At 41.7% G+C, this 16,889-nt stretch overlaps 1 protein-coding gene across 1 annotated transcript in view; it reads right to left on the reverse strand.

Annotated features, from left to right (window-relative positions):
* Positions 1-16,889, reverse strand: part of UGT8 (UDP glycosyltransferase 8) — a 41,587-nt gene that overhangs the window by 17,489 nt on the left and 7,209 nt on the right. Inside the window, exon 2 of the mRNA XM_086747623.1 lies at positions 6,792-7,615. Coding sequence (XP_086603749.1) covers positions 6,792-7,613 — 822 coding nt within the window. The 5' untranslated portion in view covers positions 7,614-7,615. The remainder of the gene's footprint in view (positions 1-6,791; positions 7,616-16,889) is intronic.

Here is a 16,889-nt window from a genome sequence, read left to right on the forward strand (position 1 = left end):
CCAGTCTCCTCTTCTGCTCCAGAGCTTGGTTGGGGCCATCAGAAGTACACTCGAACTCACAGGAGGGTCCCATCTACAGGAATGTATGGATGCAATGGAGCTACAACCAGCAGCTAAACAGCAGGTCAAGATTAATACTCATTACAGAGGTGTACTGCTGTGTTAAACTCTACTCAAGTTTTAGAAAAAAAACCAAACCATTAGGACATAAACAACTGAACTTCTGTTCAAGGTGCTCCTGTGACCTACAAGCAACTCGCTGTCAGGATTGCTTAGTCAGGATATTAATTAAAGACTTGAGGTCAACTGTAAAGTACGTCCACTGAAAAAAGTCTGTACACCAGATTTCAGTCAAATATGAACTGACTCCCTGAAACTATGATTCCCATGAAGGCAGGCTTTTAATGAAAACAGCATTATTTGGAAGAACAGGGAGTCAGGCATGGGACCATCCCTTCTCTTCTCCATCCACCACATCCTGTTCTTCCTCAGAATCCCCCATCGTCTCCGAGACCCCTGCCACAGACTCCTCACCACCTCAAACATCAGGTGCTGTCTACCATTAACCCAGTCACAGCATACATAAATGCCCAAGCAAGTAGTTAGTCAAACATGAGTGAACCATTTCACTGAAATAGCCTTTAAGCAACTGGGACATCTAAAAAGAAAAGCTGGCTTGATTACAAACTTTTTATAAACCAATAAACAATTAGGCTTGCTGCTCTGAAGTGTCAGCCTTGACAACATCCAAATTTCCCAAACTACACAAACATGGTGTTCTAACTCAAGCACATTCCAAGCAGTACAGAAAAAATATGCATTGGGAAATAAATTCTCATCTTCTGTTTCTCTACATAATGTTAGAAATTATTCTGTAGAATAATCTCTCTGTACTAGAGAAGTAGACCATGGAAAAACACTAGATCATTATTTGTCCTACATACAGGCCAGTCTTAAAAACCTCTAAGTGACACTCACAATTAAAACATGGCACATTAATCAAGTTGATTTGTGTGTTTCAATACAGAAGTCATGAATATTTAAAACTAGAAGACCTATTTATAATAGTAGCTTATGCTACCTTGATTTTTTTTTTTGTTAAATCAAGAAATTAGTAGAATAACTTCTGTTGCTTTTAGCTTCCATCATTTGACCTATGCAACATCCTAGGTCTGAACCTTTCATTTTCCATTCCAAACACGCACACAAACATTTGAGCTGAAGAAACACCTCCCTCCCACCACTACCCACAAACCAGGTATGCTTGCTTTTTGGTGGACAGGCTTGCTGAGGAGCTTTGGTGTTCGTTCATCAGATCACCCAACAGCAGCTCACATTTGGCATGTGTACTTGGAGGGTCTGCTTTCCTGACCAAGTTGTACTGGAGACACCAAAATGAGCCCTGCATCCTTTTCCCTCCGTCTTACACTGTACAGGCAGATGGTGAGTCACGTGTTTTCCCAAATTTAAAACACAGTAGTACAGCAGGAATAGACATAGCTCATCAACCTAGTGATACCAGAGCATCTGAGACTGGAGATTATGGCACTTTCACAACTGTGGGTACCTGAAGAGCTCAAAGGCTTAATTTGCGCAGCAAACTATGAATTACTGGGAAGGAAGAAGCTTTGTGTGGAAATACATTTCAGAGCCAAAATACATAATCATATGGTTCAGCACAGAATTTATGTAGTGTCCCATAGTCTCTGTCATCCTCAAAAGACTGAGCCTCCCCAGCTGACAATCACATGCATTTTAAGACAGTTCTGGAATTGCTTCACATCCCCAGAAACTTGCTGTCAAAAGTAGCCCTACAGAACACTTCCTCAGACCTTAAATAAACATAATAAAAATAAAATGATGGTACTACACCATGTGTAAATATCTATTGCTACAGTCTGCAAGAGCTTGTAGATGGTGTCCTTGAACTCAAACGAAGGAGAAAAGTCTCACCTAAGGAATAAAATGTCTCTTATTCTTCCACCTGATTTTAAAGATGAATACCAATATCGGCTAACACACACCTAGTAAACATTCAACTGTCAGCAAGACTCGGGGGGGCGGGACCTAACTTTTTAGTGAAGATATTTCAACACCAATTTGTTACCTAGATCTAGATCTATATACCAAGATTAGGTAAGAGATCTACAGGGAGGAGCAAGTTAGCATAACTACTATTTGTTGACAGCTGAAAGGACAGCTTCTACTTCTGAAATATGAACATCCTCCTCCCTAGCATAAGCTTAGCCTGCTCAGGTACATAAGAAATAAAAAAAAAAGAGAACTGATATTTGTTTCTTTCCCTATCAATGACAAATGGCATTGAGTCCAAAAAGTACGTCGAGATCTGTGTTGAAAAAAAGCATTGTGCTACACAGAGTTAGTTATGAAACCAAAAACTCTGCAGATGTGAAAAAGCAGCAGCTCAACTTACAGACTACAGGGATGCCTCATTTTAGTTTGTGGTTTTTTTTTTTTTTTTTAAACTTGACAATCTCAAGTACAACTTGATCCAAACTGCAGGATCCAACCTGTGTCCAAACACATCTACATCATCTAGTTGATGGAAAGGAGTCCTTTTGAACCACTGTTAACCTGCTTTTCTTCAAGTGAAGACATTTCCAGTGCCCTCTGCCCCCTCCCCACCAGGGACTGGGTATTTCCTAAGGCAGCACCCTTGGGGTTTCTACCCGATTCAAAGACGTAACTTATCAGGCTGATTAATGCCTAACTACATATCAAACCAGTCACAAGATAAAATGCCATGGCAGAGGTTTTCCCACTGTTCCTTAACATTTGTGTTGCTTTGAAGAGCCAGGTTCATTCAGCTTCACAGAACCCCTCTGGAGAAGAGTAATAAGAAAGAGGCAAAGGAGTCCTTTACTTTCTTGATGGCCACTGCCAGCTACTGCCAGGTAACACCATACACTTAATTTAAGTCAGCAATGACCTTAAAGACCCAATATTTCAATCCATCTCTAGCTTTTGATCTTTCAATGCTAATTCTGATCATGCTGCCCTTGCTGTAATTCAAAATACACTCTTTTTGAGTTAACTATACGAACCCTGGACTTTTTCCTACATGCAAGATTTTATTCACCTATGGTTAACGAGTGCAGCCACATCAACCATCTCCTTGTCTTTTACAGAGCACACTATTTACTCAATATTTAAGAAGCACCTTCCAAATCCACGCACTTGAATCGGCAAATTGCACACGAGCTACCACAGAAGATGACTCCTCACTGTGTTATGTCCCCTGCCCACACTGAGCTTCGCAAAGCCACCATCAGCCCTTCCACCACCATGTGACACAGCAGCACAAGTTCTGCTCAGCTTCATCCACCTGCAGCAGGGATCAGAAGAAGAATTAGGAATTTTAGTCACGGACCGACACACTGGCTTCTCCGTAAAGGGCAAGACTAACCCCGCTATGCCGAGGAGAAAGCTCCCAGCCACCCGTGCCACGCCGCAGGGAGCCAGGCAGAGCCGTGACCTCCAAAGGACTCGCTGCTCTCCTCTCCTGCTTCTCAGCATGCTGATCCCTGTGACTGCGCCCAGGGACACTGCGTCAAGCGCAGACCGACAGCAGGGCACTGCCTCAGAGGAAGAGCAAAAAGGAGAACGGGAGCCTGGCGAAGGCTTCCCGCAGCATCTGGGGAGGCTGCAACCCAAAGACACATTCACAGTTTGCATATCACAGCCAGGTGCTGCGCGCTGCAGCCGCAATCACTATGGAGCTCGGCAGCAGCTAAAAGTCACACCTGCCATGTGAATTAACTGCATGATCAGCTAACTGCTGGTTTCTGGCCTGTGCAGGGCAGTAAGGATACGCCCCAGTAAAGCCAGTTTCCCTCATGGGTGACGCACAAGGTGCGCAGTTAACGTACAGTCCCGGCAGAGACTGCAGCCTGTCCCTACCCGAGCACCGCGCCAGCGCAGCGGAGACTCTGCAGAAACACTGCACGCTCCAGCAGTTTGACTCTGGCTACGTCTATTATGGTCCTCAACGTGAGCGTTCTGCCACAGAGCATGTCACAAAGCCCTCCAAAACACCAGCCACCACTATGGAGCCTTACATCCCCCAGCAGACACCAGCAAGCACTTGGTTCACAGGTGAAATAAAGCTTCCAGTTTAACATCTCCCAAAAATAAATCCAGTTTACCAGCACCAAAAACACTCTACAAAGGGGACCTGCATGCAGTAAGCAGGGATGACTGAGGGATTTACAAAACACTTGGATTGCCCTGAACCAAAATATCATGTAGATGACACAGGGTCAGAGTAAAGCAAGAGTCAGGTTTGTTTCCCCTCATACCTGCACTTGTACATGGCATGGATTTTCAGGACCCACTGCTATGTGCTAGCCTTGGAAGTTGTGGTTTTTTTAAATTCTCTCTAGGAAAGACGAAGGAAAACACAGGTGCAGACTGAGCCACCACAAAACAGAGCATAACAGTTTAAAAGGCCTTGACTTCTGCCTCCTCTTTGATTTAATTACTCTCTGCCTTTTCTTTTTAAGGTGTTCGTTATTAGCAGAAAACTAAAGGTTTTCAGTTACGTGTAGGAATTTTAATAAATCTGATTTGGTTAAACTACTTTTTCCCTTTTTCGGCCCCTCACCCTCCAAAAAAACCCAAACTCTACTGACAATGCAGTGGTGCCACTGCTGAGATGCCTGGTTATTTTGTGTTCAGCAGATATTTTGGTTTTAAAGAACCAAATATTTCTTAATACTTCTCTACCAGAAAAAGCTGGCTACACTACTTATAAGCGGTTTTGGAGAATTTAAGAGACTTGAATAGCTTGTAATAGTAGCTTCAATTTGCCTGCTAAAGCTGTTAGCTCCTGACACACGGCTCTCTTTTTTTGATTGTCATCTCTGGGCAAACATAACTTCCATTTACGAGGCAGCTCCTGAAGCATCACCACGTCCAGCCCAGAACAGAAACATGAACCAGCTCTGCTTCTGGCTTACCTTAATGCACCAGGCTAAACGACACAGAAAATTAATTAGCAAAAGCTCCTGCCGTAGAGACGCAGCAATAGCTGAAAACAGTCACAGCACTAGCTATCCAATATTCATCTGCCAGAATTAAGCAATACTTAGCAATTTTATCTCTTTAGTAAAAATAAACTGGTTGCACAATATTTACTACAAATCCACAACAGTGGATTTGTGTAACAGTTTATGTATAAACTAATTATATGATAAAAGATAAACACATTCACTTTGTCTTTCTCACATTCAATCTAAGTCCACACTGAGAACACCGTAAGAACAAATTTCCCGATAAAACTGAAGAGAAGGTAAATGTCTCAGTTCACAAATAATTAGAGGTGTCCACCCCCCGCACTGTATTTGCCAGCATGTACTCTACCTACACCTCTATTTCAAGGTCACTATCAGTCTGGTTATATTCAGCATTTTACTTACTGTTCCACTTTCTTGCATCTTAAGGTACTGTAACAGGGTAACATACGTGGTTCCGAAGTAAATTTAGGAAGTACACAGATATATATTCTCAAAAGGCTATCAATATATACTCACATAGGTGTGTACAAACATACATCTCTATTTTACACACACACACCCCCCATAGCGAAAAAAAAAAGGGAAGAAAACTGCTCCCTTCATTTTCTTCCGCTCCCTTCCACAGCAAAGAAAATACCTGCTTTTGAGGACAGTTATTTTTTTCAGCCTTAAGACCAAACTACAGAGATAAAAAAAAATAGACATAGTGCCCAAATTTATAACGCAAAGACACTTTTCTTCTTAAAGAATAAAAGGTTTGGAAAGGGAAGAGCTGAAACTCAACCTAGCCAGCAAGGTCTTCCTGGAAAGGCCAAACTTGGTTTAGACAGCACAGGGCTACCTTCAGTCTGCTTTCTAAGGGTATCCAAGAAAAAAAAGCCAAGGCTGAAGGAGGCATTTTTAGAAGCAAACTGCAGGTCTACCTACCCTCTCCTAGTCAGAAGCATCCATTAATAGTCACCTCCAAAATCTGCGTGTTTATGTTTACATAAAGAGGAGTGTAAGTCACACCAGTTTCTGTGAAATTTCGTCCTGCCTGTCACTCACCATTGTGTTGCTGAACAGAGGCATTATTCTTGGGTATCAGGTATCAAAGATCACATGGTACACTGAATTAATCAGACTTAATTATTAATCTGCGCAGCCAGGATTTCTGGAATCAATCCAGCCACTATCACTGTTTCAGTCTGAAGTTCAGTGCGTGATGGCCAGTAAACATACAATAAAAATTCATATCCCTGCACCATTTATGTCAATTCACACCTCCATTTCTTTGTCTACACACAGTTTCTTCTATCACGCAGTTTTAAAGCTGGTTTTACCTAGCAAACCAAGGGAAGCAAAACTTTCCTTAAAAACACTAATACCATGAAACTAAAGACAGTATAATCCATCAGCAGGCTTCTTTAAGCATAACCAGTATTCATCCATTCTCCCTTCTTCCCAGTTTAACCAACACTTGGTTAGAAGCTACTGATCTAATTTGCAAGACAGAGTGCAGTTTTTTCCTCAACTGTACCATTAAGCATTTTACTCAAAAGCAAAATACTCCCTGCAACCACAGAAGATTTATTTTGAGTTTGTGTCTGATACTTTCCCCTCACCACCACTCCAAGCTACTTCCAGTGCCTTCAAGGGAGTATTTCACCAAAAGGCACCAGATCCTATTCGGAACTCGCCGCTTAAAAACTGCCACTCATCATATGAGGTCACCCAGATACCACAGAAATTACTGTAAAGCTCAGCAAACCTTACTTCTGGCAGAGGGCTGGCCGGTTTGGTTAGGATTCCTCCCACGTAAACGACGTTGGGTAGCGTAGGTCTCGGAAACTCCAGCGCTACGTCAGTACAAAGCATCCACAGGCTGGATCCATGAACCAAGTCGTACATGGACCGTTCCGGCAGAACTTTGTGTTTCTGCATTATCCTTTCGTATTTTGGCAGAACCAAAAAACTGACTCCAAATCTTGAAATAAGGTAAACCACGGTATTTTTAATCCTCTCAAATAGGTTCATGTGATCTGTGAGCAGCGAGTTAAATTCTGGAACATAAGACAGGGGAGCCGGAGCACCCACTTCTGCTGGATACCAGAGGCCGGTGGAAAAGACGGCGTATTTAACCCCTAAGAGATGAGCTATAACAAATCCACACATCTCATTGGGATCTACCAGGAGCAGGTCAAATTTTTCCTGTTTCAGGGCCTGCATGAGGTTTTGGTTGCCAACGATCATGTCGCAGTTCTTGGAATAGTGGTCCAGGATATCAAACAGTTCGAGGGCTGTCAGTCTCCCAGAGAAGATACTCCTCATCTTGGACTGCAGAAAATCATCTGAGGTGCTGCTGTTAAAGATCCCTGGGTAGCGCTGGAGTCTATAGTGATTAGATGGAGGAATCTCTCTGCCCTCAGAGAGGAGAAACACTGTCTGGTGACCTTGGTCATGCAAGGCCGAGGCCAGAGTCTTGAAAATATAAAGATGGCTTTCAAACATAATTGGCGGCACAACGACGATTTTGGCAGCCCTCGCTATCCCAACAGCGCTCCACAGGAGGATGAAAGCTGGAGCGTACGGCTTCATAGCTGAAACGAGAAATAAAAGCATTACATCAACAGAAGACAAGTTTGTATGCTACTTGAGAATTTAAAATGAAGTGACAACGCATCTGTCCCATGAAAGCTAGTCACATCTCCCTGGTTCAAAGATATTTTTGCTGTGGTCGCAAGGAATGAGAGAACCACTCCGCTTCCGAGCGCACTTGGCAGTGCTCAGTTTCCAGCGAGATCTGCCTTTTCCCCTCCTTTCCATCTGGCCTTGAGGGTAGACAAGAGACTTGTTCCAACGCTGATACTGATCCAGCACGTGCGTTAAATGGCAGGAAAACCAACTGAGGCAACAAGGTGGGTACCCTCCACAGAGATAACATACATCGTTTCTCAATTACATACGCCATCCAACAGCTGTAAAATCATCAAGTCAGCTCTGAAAGCCAGATCCTGCCACATTTGGCATTATATTCAAAAGCACAACTGCATTGTCATCATCATAATATATTAAGTCAATTAAAAAAGACGCTAAGCTTAAAAACCCAAAGGCTAAAATCCCGTATTTATTCACACAAGACCCAAAGGATGCACTGGTGATTTTCAGTGTATCAGATCTAAGATTACTTTTATAAATACAATTCAGTCTTGCCCCCTCAATTGGAACCAATATATTCATTTTGTAGTTTGAGCACGACACATTCCACACTACTGTTAACATGTTTATGAGCATTTCCACCACAAGGTCTTGTCTGATGATCACCCACAGCTTTCAAGCTGTCCTCCCTCAAGCTGCAACTCTCTACTCTGAATTAAGGCTAACATTTTCTGCCAGGAATAAAGATTTTTTTTCTCTTCAAAGGACATGCAAATCCATGCAGTGTTGTCCTTTAGTATCAACACTGATTAGACACATGGGGGTGGAAAGAATCTGGCAGGAAGATGCTACCATTCAGTAAGAACTAACTAAACTAATTTAAGCTTCCAAGAAAGACACTTTTTTGTAGGAAAACAAGTGAAATAACAGGAGTTAGTAGTACATATATGAACACTGCAACTTCCACTGAAGCACTTCTAGAAGTACTTGATTCTGAGCTCACTTAAACAGCACTTGAGCATCCCCTCAAGCACAAACCTTAGCCTGCACTGGAAACCCCACTGCCATCCCAAACACACGCAGTTCCTGACAGGAGCAGGCTGCTGGGGAAAGGGAAAATACTTTTTCGTTTTATGTTTTGCTGAGTAAAGCCTATAAAACAGCTAAGTGCAAGATGAAAGCAAAGTGCATTAGAAACACAGAGAGGTTATGTTGGAAGGCTCCTCACTCTAACCCTCCTAGGACAGGGAAACAAGCACAAGCCAAACAAAACAATCTCCTCTTTTCTTGTGCCAAACGAATCCACATGGAAACCCGAGTCTGTTACAGTGTCCTTTATAAATAAGCACAACAAAGAAAACACTGCTACTCAGCCCTTGTTATCTCCTTACAGTTTAGTCTTACAACCTTCCCACAACAGATTACTCAGAACTTTTTCTATTTTTTTTTTTTTTTAACATTTTTTTGGGTTACCAGTTCACCAACAGATCGTCTCCTATTTGTGTTCCTACCATATAACATTGAGCTTTCTGAGAGGTGCCCCAATTTCCTCCTACTCTACCTTCTGGAAGCGGATTGACTTTGAAACCATGAATGCAGCTGTAGGATTGGGCATCTCATAGTTAACCTTTCTCAGCAGTACAAATCAAAGGCACCACAAGCCTAAGGGCTGGTCATGATCCAACAGGTTGCCAGGTGCCAGCGCGCCATGCTGTACTTGGATCTCCTGACCCCATACAGACTCAGCGCATAGCGCAGGAAGATATAATCCTTAGCCCCAAGGTGTATTTTCCACAGCCAGGGTTACTCATGTGCCACCAAAAGTCATGGGAACTGCAGCTGTACTTCCCTGAGATGACAACAGTACCACCCCACCACTTCCTATCCCCATCCTCACCCAGCAGCAACGTTTTAAATGGTTATCAGGTATTTTATTTTACTCTTTATGAAGGTACTAGAAAGCACTACCTACTTAACATTAAAATCTGTCTATGCAAGCTCAGCTCCAGGCTCAGTCCCAGGTGCCCCTTCACTGGGGCAATTCTCAATGAACTCTTCCAAGAAGTCAGGTATTTCCACCAAGACAGGGACAGCTGTGGAGGTTTGCCTATTTCAACAGGAGTTTCTGATTCAGCTCATCTCCAACAAGCAGCACCTAGGCAGAGAGGGCTTTATAGTGGTCACAAAAACCATGAGGGGGTGCTCAATTGGAAACCAGCTTAAAACCAGAGCACAGCAACTCTTCCCACTAACTTCCAGCTGTTCTCCAGCAGTGACTCCCAGAATAAACACAAAACATTCAACACAGCTGCTGTTTCTTAATACCAGAAGCATTAAAAAGAACCAACAGAAAATAGGAAAGAAAACCCAAAGCCAGAAGACAAAACATTTCTCCAAGACACTATGTAAAACCATTTTCTACCTCCATCTTAAGATTTTCTGCTTTGGATTTGCCTCCACTAAATAATATGGTTTTGGTGTCTGTGCTGGTATATAACATCCTTTTATAATAGAGGGAAAAAAGAAAAATCCAGATCTTCTAAAAAATTAAAAAAAACCCAGCCAACTAAACATCCCACAAAGTTATCACTGAATTGAAGCCATTACTACTTTCAAGCAAAAGGCCCTAAAAGCAATAGTATGGAAAGAAGAAAAAAAAAAAAGAAGCTTTGTATCAGTGAAACCAACTGCCATAAAGAGTTCACCTATTGGAGTATGGCAACAAGAAGTTTAATATTAAGACATACCGAGAAGTTAAACATTAAACCTATTCCAACGGCTTCTCCCCAAGTTAATGACCTACATGTGGTTTTTTCAAATGGAAGACAAAGTACGAGTTTTAAACTGTGTTACAGAAAACCAAGAACATCCACAGAATACTGCTGGAGGAATGTTTTCAACTGACAAAACAGTTCTAAAACGTGATTTTTATTTTTTAATTATTATTCCATTCACCCAGAAAGACCAAGCAGGATCCAGAACATGAAGTGTGACTACACAGAAACCAGCAGCTTTCAGGGGAAGACCTAAGGGGGAGGATCCTTGCCCCACATTGTTCAAAAAAGCCTGATACTTGAAAACTGGGCAACATGGAAGGAAAACTTAATGACATCTATATTTATAATAAATTATATTAAAAAGTCTTAATGTTGAAGTTAATATTATAAAACTGAATTAATACTGCAGTCACATTTCAATCTTAAAAATGGTTTAAAAATAATTCCAATAAATAATTGTCACAGTCATTACAGTACTGGAACAGATACTGAAGATTAGATTTACTGCCCATCCTTAATCTGCTAATCACTCTCTAAAACTTCACAGGCATGTTTGGTTTTTTCTTGCTTTATACCATTAACTGTCTACCTACTATTTTTGAATCACATAGAAGTAACCTTTTTCAAGCCAGCAGTATCCTTGTCAGTGTTTTCCTCCATCATAGTGAGATCTAGAAGCAAAAGGCTCTCCAGCACCTCTGTATGTTGCACAGCTTGAATTCATACTGCACAAATATTCACCAATACTCAAAAAGTAAACTTTCTGTGCACTTACACATACCATAACAATCTGAAGAGTCCTTTTTATTCACTAGTAATACAATCATCCTGACTTCTAAGGCAGCAAATTAGGTTTTACAGAAATTGAGTTCAGTGATGCCATTAGTTTTTTGAAGTTCTTCCCTTCCTTTCAGCTTTTCTTCAGATTTGCTAAGCTCTGTTGAGTTTACCTGGGTAGCTGGGTCAGAAGACCAGGACCTCTGTCCAGAAAGGTGCCCTCCATACTTAACAGCAGTGCTGAACTGACAGGAAAGGAGCAATCTTTCTAGCTGCTGATCACTCTCACCTTACCCAGAGAGCTCAAATTACTCATTACAGTTTAACAGATACAGGCATACATTAAAAGCAGTGGCATCAAAATTACTATGCCCAAATGAGAAGCCAATGATATGCATCACGAGAGTATAGTTCTCAAAAAGGGAGGAAATTTGTATGCATTTCAGCAAATCATGCTTACTCCAAACTGCCACCGGATTTCTGGTAACACGCACATTTACTCACCTTGCTCACAGTCTTCTCTTCACCATCAGTTCACTACACAAAACTCAGTGTTTCAGAAAAGGGAATACAAACCCCGCTTTCAGAGCTGTGAACTCTCTGAAATTTCAGATTAGTGATCTGAGCCAACCGGAACAAGAGGCATAAAAAAAATTTTGGACAAAAAGTTATACTTCATCAGCAACTACACTTGGTTAAGAGTCAGAAATCAGATGCAGTTTCTGCCTAGGGAGAGTGGATCTTGACCAGTTACATACCACAGCTGCTTGCAGTGGGCTCCAGGCCAGGCTGTTGCAGAGCTGGCTGCTTTTCTTCCACCACCAAACTTGCCATCAGTTATCCCACCTGCTCATATCTCCGTCCGAAGTCAAGAAGCAGAACCGTGAGCAGTGCAGTGTCACCTCAGCAGCCAATCCCACCTTACCGTGCCCAACAGCAGCGTTTACCACAGCTAAACATATATAGTGCTTTTATTTCTTTTACCATAGTACATACTGTGGCTGTAAGAGGAGATGGAGACCAAAGTATGCTAAGGAAAACGCTGAGCCAAGTTGTGACTGAAAGAACTGGTTACTGAGATCACTATGAACTCCCTCTGAAAAGCTCATCAGCAGCCACCAGCCATGGTTTAATTACTGCTCTTAAAACCAAAGCACCGAGGAGTAGAAAGAAATGAGCACAGATCTCAAACTGTTACCTGATGCATTACTCACATTACCCGATTAATTGAAGCCCAAGTTCTGCCCTGCCTACTCAAAATCCCATTTACGTTAACTTATTTTGTGTACAAATCTGTTTGCTTTCGCTGTTATTAAACAGTTTTACAGATAAAGCATAGTATCCAGACTTCATAAGCTTGTAAACATTTCAGTTAAACAAACACAGAACCAAGCCCTACAACGCCAGTTCCATGACCAAAAGCCCTGTGAGCAAAGCATTTTATCGAGCCTGAGATAGTAAGTAGTGACTAACAATAAGCACTCACAGTTACTTATAAAGCTAAAAGAGGAAGAAAATATTCCAAGTCAAACAGAACGCTCTCTAACGCGTCTTACAGGATGATTCAGTGGTAAAAATACACACACCTAAACCAAGTCTTAGCTCTATCAGCCACATGCCAGAAGCAGATATTAAAGGAAAAAAAATATATACACAGACACAAGCATGAACGCAGTGCATTGATTCAAAATTGGGGAAAGTGAGCAAAGAGGTCTGTCTTTCCATTTGTGATATCCTCCAAGACATCTCTTTAAATAATAGAAATAATTTTTCCAATCCCCCCTCAAAAAGTTCTTTTAAGATTTATTACTAGCCCACATCAGCTTTTTGTTGCCAAGCACCAAAGTAAGCAAATGCACTGACCGTGTTACACACAACAGTAAATCTCAAGATTATCAAATTGTCACAGACACAGGAAGATTTCCATCAGTGGCATAACAGAGAGCAGTAAGAAAGACCATTTTCTTCAAGCTCAAAGTGCAACTTGAACCCTAAACCCTTAAGCTGGCAATTTAACTTACGTTCTTAACCTATAACACTGCTTGTGGTACCATACATATTCTGTAGGTGACAGGAAATACTGCTCCGTAACCCTCCAGGAGCATTTCAGTCCATCAGGCCCATAAGCAGACTTCAGGCAGCAAAGTGCAGTTTAAGATTAGGAAGCGGTTGCTACTGAGCAACCCGCGTGCTGTAAAACAGATGGAAGCACCGGAAACGTGTGAACACACAGAGCCTTGGAGCAGCAAACCATTATATTATTGAGGAAGAGACTCTGATAACAGGTATTGCACCACCTTTGGATTTTATATTCTTAAGTTTTTCCTATCATAAATCTTGTTACTAATTGCTGAGGTCACGCACGCTGTGACTGTTCGTTTGTGGTATGACGTTTTAGACGAGCAGTAAGATTTTGCCTGTAACTACAGGGTCTTACTTCACCAAATGAGTAAGTTAAGAAATTAATGGAAACCATTAGTAAGTGATCACAAGGGTAAGCTTTTGCAACTACTTCATACAGTTTCTTGAATGAATACATCCTTCCATCCAGTGACTGAAGCATTTCGGTGAGTACAAGAACAGCAATCTACAGATAAGACAAAGACTTACGGGCATTATGATGTCACTGTAATCATCTCTCAGAGACTTACTGCATCAGTTACGCAAACAGCAAAGGAGTTATAACAGGGAGTCCGAAGGATATGCAATTTATGAAACCCCTTTTAATAACAGCTTACTTGTGCAACAGGTTTTACCAAAGGATAAAGGATTTTACTTAAGCTTATGTACTCAAAGAGTTGTGGAAAAGCCATTTCCAAAATCCTCACTCAAAAGGTAGCAAGGTAGAGGAGAAGGACTTCTCTTCCAAATGATAGGTTTCACAGTTAATACACAAAATATTTTCAGCAGACACACTAGCAGGTAGATCTTTAAGAAGTTAAACGGGAGGAGAACTCTTACGCAAGGCACAGTGTCCTACGAAGATGAATATATAGCAAGTGACTGAGGTAGAACATGCTTGCTAGCACTCAGCCACTGGCTTTCTTAAAGAATGGTTTTAATTGAGTCTTCAGAGTGATGGAAAACCATCCTAAACTTCTGAACAGACTGAGCATTACCTAAAAAGGTTTAAGATTTACAAATATAATCTTTATTACTCTATGAAATTAATTCTAAAATTATACAAAGATTTCTAAAGTTAACAGTAATATCTTCTACCTTTTAAATTAAGCCTCCTGTACACTGTACCAAGGCCCACACACTTTGGGATCACAGTACCGCAGTATCAACATCAGTCAAAAGTAGATTTACCCCAGAGTAAAGAATTCAAGTCTAATTAAATGTTTTATAATGTGAAATAAGTTACAATATGGCAAATGCACATTCCCCTTCACACGGTTTCTATTTCTTAATCCTTCTGCACTTGAATCAAGCAAACTATTCAGTGAATAAATACATACTTCATTGAAAGCCACTATCATGCCAGCATCCATTCTCAAGATTCAGTTCAATTAACTGTACGAAAGAGCTTCATGAAGATTTCACACCCTATGAAACACTGATGTTTGCAGACCTGCCAGATAAGCTAGTTAAACTAATTCCAAATGCCCCAAGAATACATTTTAATAACGCAAATTAAAGTAAAAAGGGGCAAGAGCAGCAAGGTCTCTTTTGTCCTGTTGGGCACTGGGCAATTTTAAGACCCTTATGAACCTGGAAGTCTTTCACCTTATGTAGTTGGGATTAGCATTTGCAAATACTGGTCTACCTGTCAAAGTTCTGGTAAGCCCAAGTGCTCTTGCAAATTCTCCTGTAAGGCTAAGCCAGGTCTAGAAGCATCACATGAGGAAAAACCCTATCCTTTCTGCTGCTGGCCTAGGTCCAAAGTAGTTTATAGCAAGACCAGAACAGGCTTCTGGACCTCAGCAGCTGCACTGTATCCCCACAAGTGGGAGCAGCAGGAAAGACAGCAGAGACACTTCAGTAGGACAGCTCAGGTCAAGCTGTGCTTATCACCTCAGGCTCTGCGCCAGAGCAGAGCTGACCACACACACAGCGTTGCAGCTGAGCTCATGTGTTGTCCTGGACATCAGGACAGAAAGGAAGCACAGCGCAGAAACCTGAGAAACCGTAAGCCTGCTCCAAAACCTGTGCACCTTGAACCCAATGCAACCCGACTCGGTGTGCCAGCGACTCAGATTTCTCCGCATTGGCCCTCTCTGTTACACAGGTCTTCTCCTTGCTGCCCGTGGTTACTCCTCCCCAGCACCTTGGAAAGATAAATGCTGACTGCATAAAGGAAGAGTCATCCATTTGAAATTGAGACATGTATCCTTGTGGAGAGATTGGTCTAGTTCATCCAAAACAATGTGAGAATGTTTTCTGACAAACTATACATCATCTTCACAGCTACTGTGAATTTGCAGAAAATGCAATATGTTGGCACCACTATACAAGTCCCTTGACAGAGTTCCCCTCAACCTCTGGAGACCTTTCCTCCAAGCACTGAGACCTGAAAGTACTGTTTCTCAAGCTGCTGCGGCCATTCTGTACCAGAAATGAAGCAACCAGAAACAATATTGTGACATCCAAGGGTGAGGGTATTAACACAGAGAAGTCAACAGGTTACCCCACATTTCCTAGAGACACCAACGCTGTTTAACATGTTATTTGCCAGCTCACAAACTGCCAGCCCTGCTCCTGCTCCAAAAAACTGCCCACAAGAGCCCAGTAACAGATTAGCTCATTGCAACATCTCTCATGCTGTGCAGTCCACAGCTACAGGAGTACATGTCAAAAGAAAAAGAAAAAAAAATCTTCTACCTGGAGCAGGGGCCACGAGTGCCACAGCAGCTGATGGAGACAAAGATGCCTCCACTGAGGGGGTCAAACCTGCCCAGGAAGCCGCCTGCTTCACACTGCCATCAAAAAATAGGTTGAAATACTGGCTGAATGAAGTATCAAAAGGAAAAACAAAGAAAGAAGAAACCCAACTGCTTGATTTTGAACACTTCCATCAGCAACAGGTTCTCCTTCGATAAAATGACTCTCCAAAGAAGGGGCTGGAAGAAACTGCAGAACATAACTTTGAAGTTAGCTTAATGCGTTGATGGAGCAAACGCAGCCTAACATTTAACTCACTTTACTGTGAGCTTCACTTCAATAATTGTTTGGGGGGATGCTTCATTTTCCACTACAGCTAGCTTCAGCTTGGTACAAGCTCTCCCCGGTCACGCCATCACATGACCCCAGAAGCACTGAAAGTATTTCTTTGTTCTGTTTCTGACTTCATCCTATAGCAAATAACTACATTTTAACAAGCCACACAAACACAATTACAAAGGAAACTATAGCAGGTTTGTGCAATGGGAAATGCAACTTGAATCAAAATTAAATACTTGATTTAATGTTTTGCTCTTATTCAGCTCAATTATAATAATTTAATTGCTCAAGACTGTATGAAGCAACAACACATTCCAACAACATTCAGCTTCAGAGTCTGTTCATCATTAAGCTCTGTTTTGAAATTCACAGGTAGTTTTTTTTTTTAAAAAAGCAAGTTGTCTTTCAGATTTGTGTTTTGTAGTGTCTGCTTTGAACCCCCTCCTAGAAGAATTCAGTCGTTAGAATGAGGATCAAAGTACTGCATGGAACAGCTTTT

This window comes from Chlamydotis macqueenii, chromosome 4, assembly GCF_036417535.1.
Source record: "Chlamydotis macqueenii isolate bChlMac1 chromosome 4, bChlMac1.mat, whole genome shotgun sequence".
In the NCBI taxonomy this organism is placed as follows: Eukaryota; Metazoa; Chordata; class Aves; order Otidiformes; family Otididae; genus Chlamydotis; species Chlamydotis macqueenii.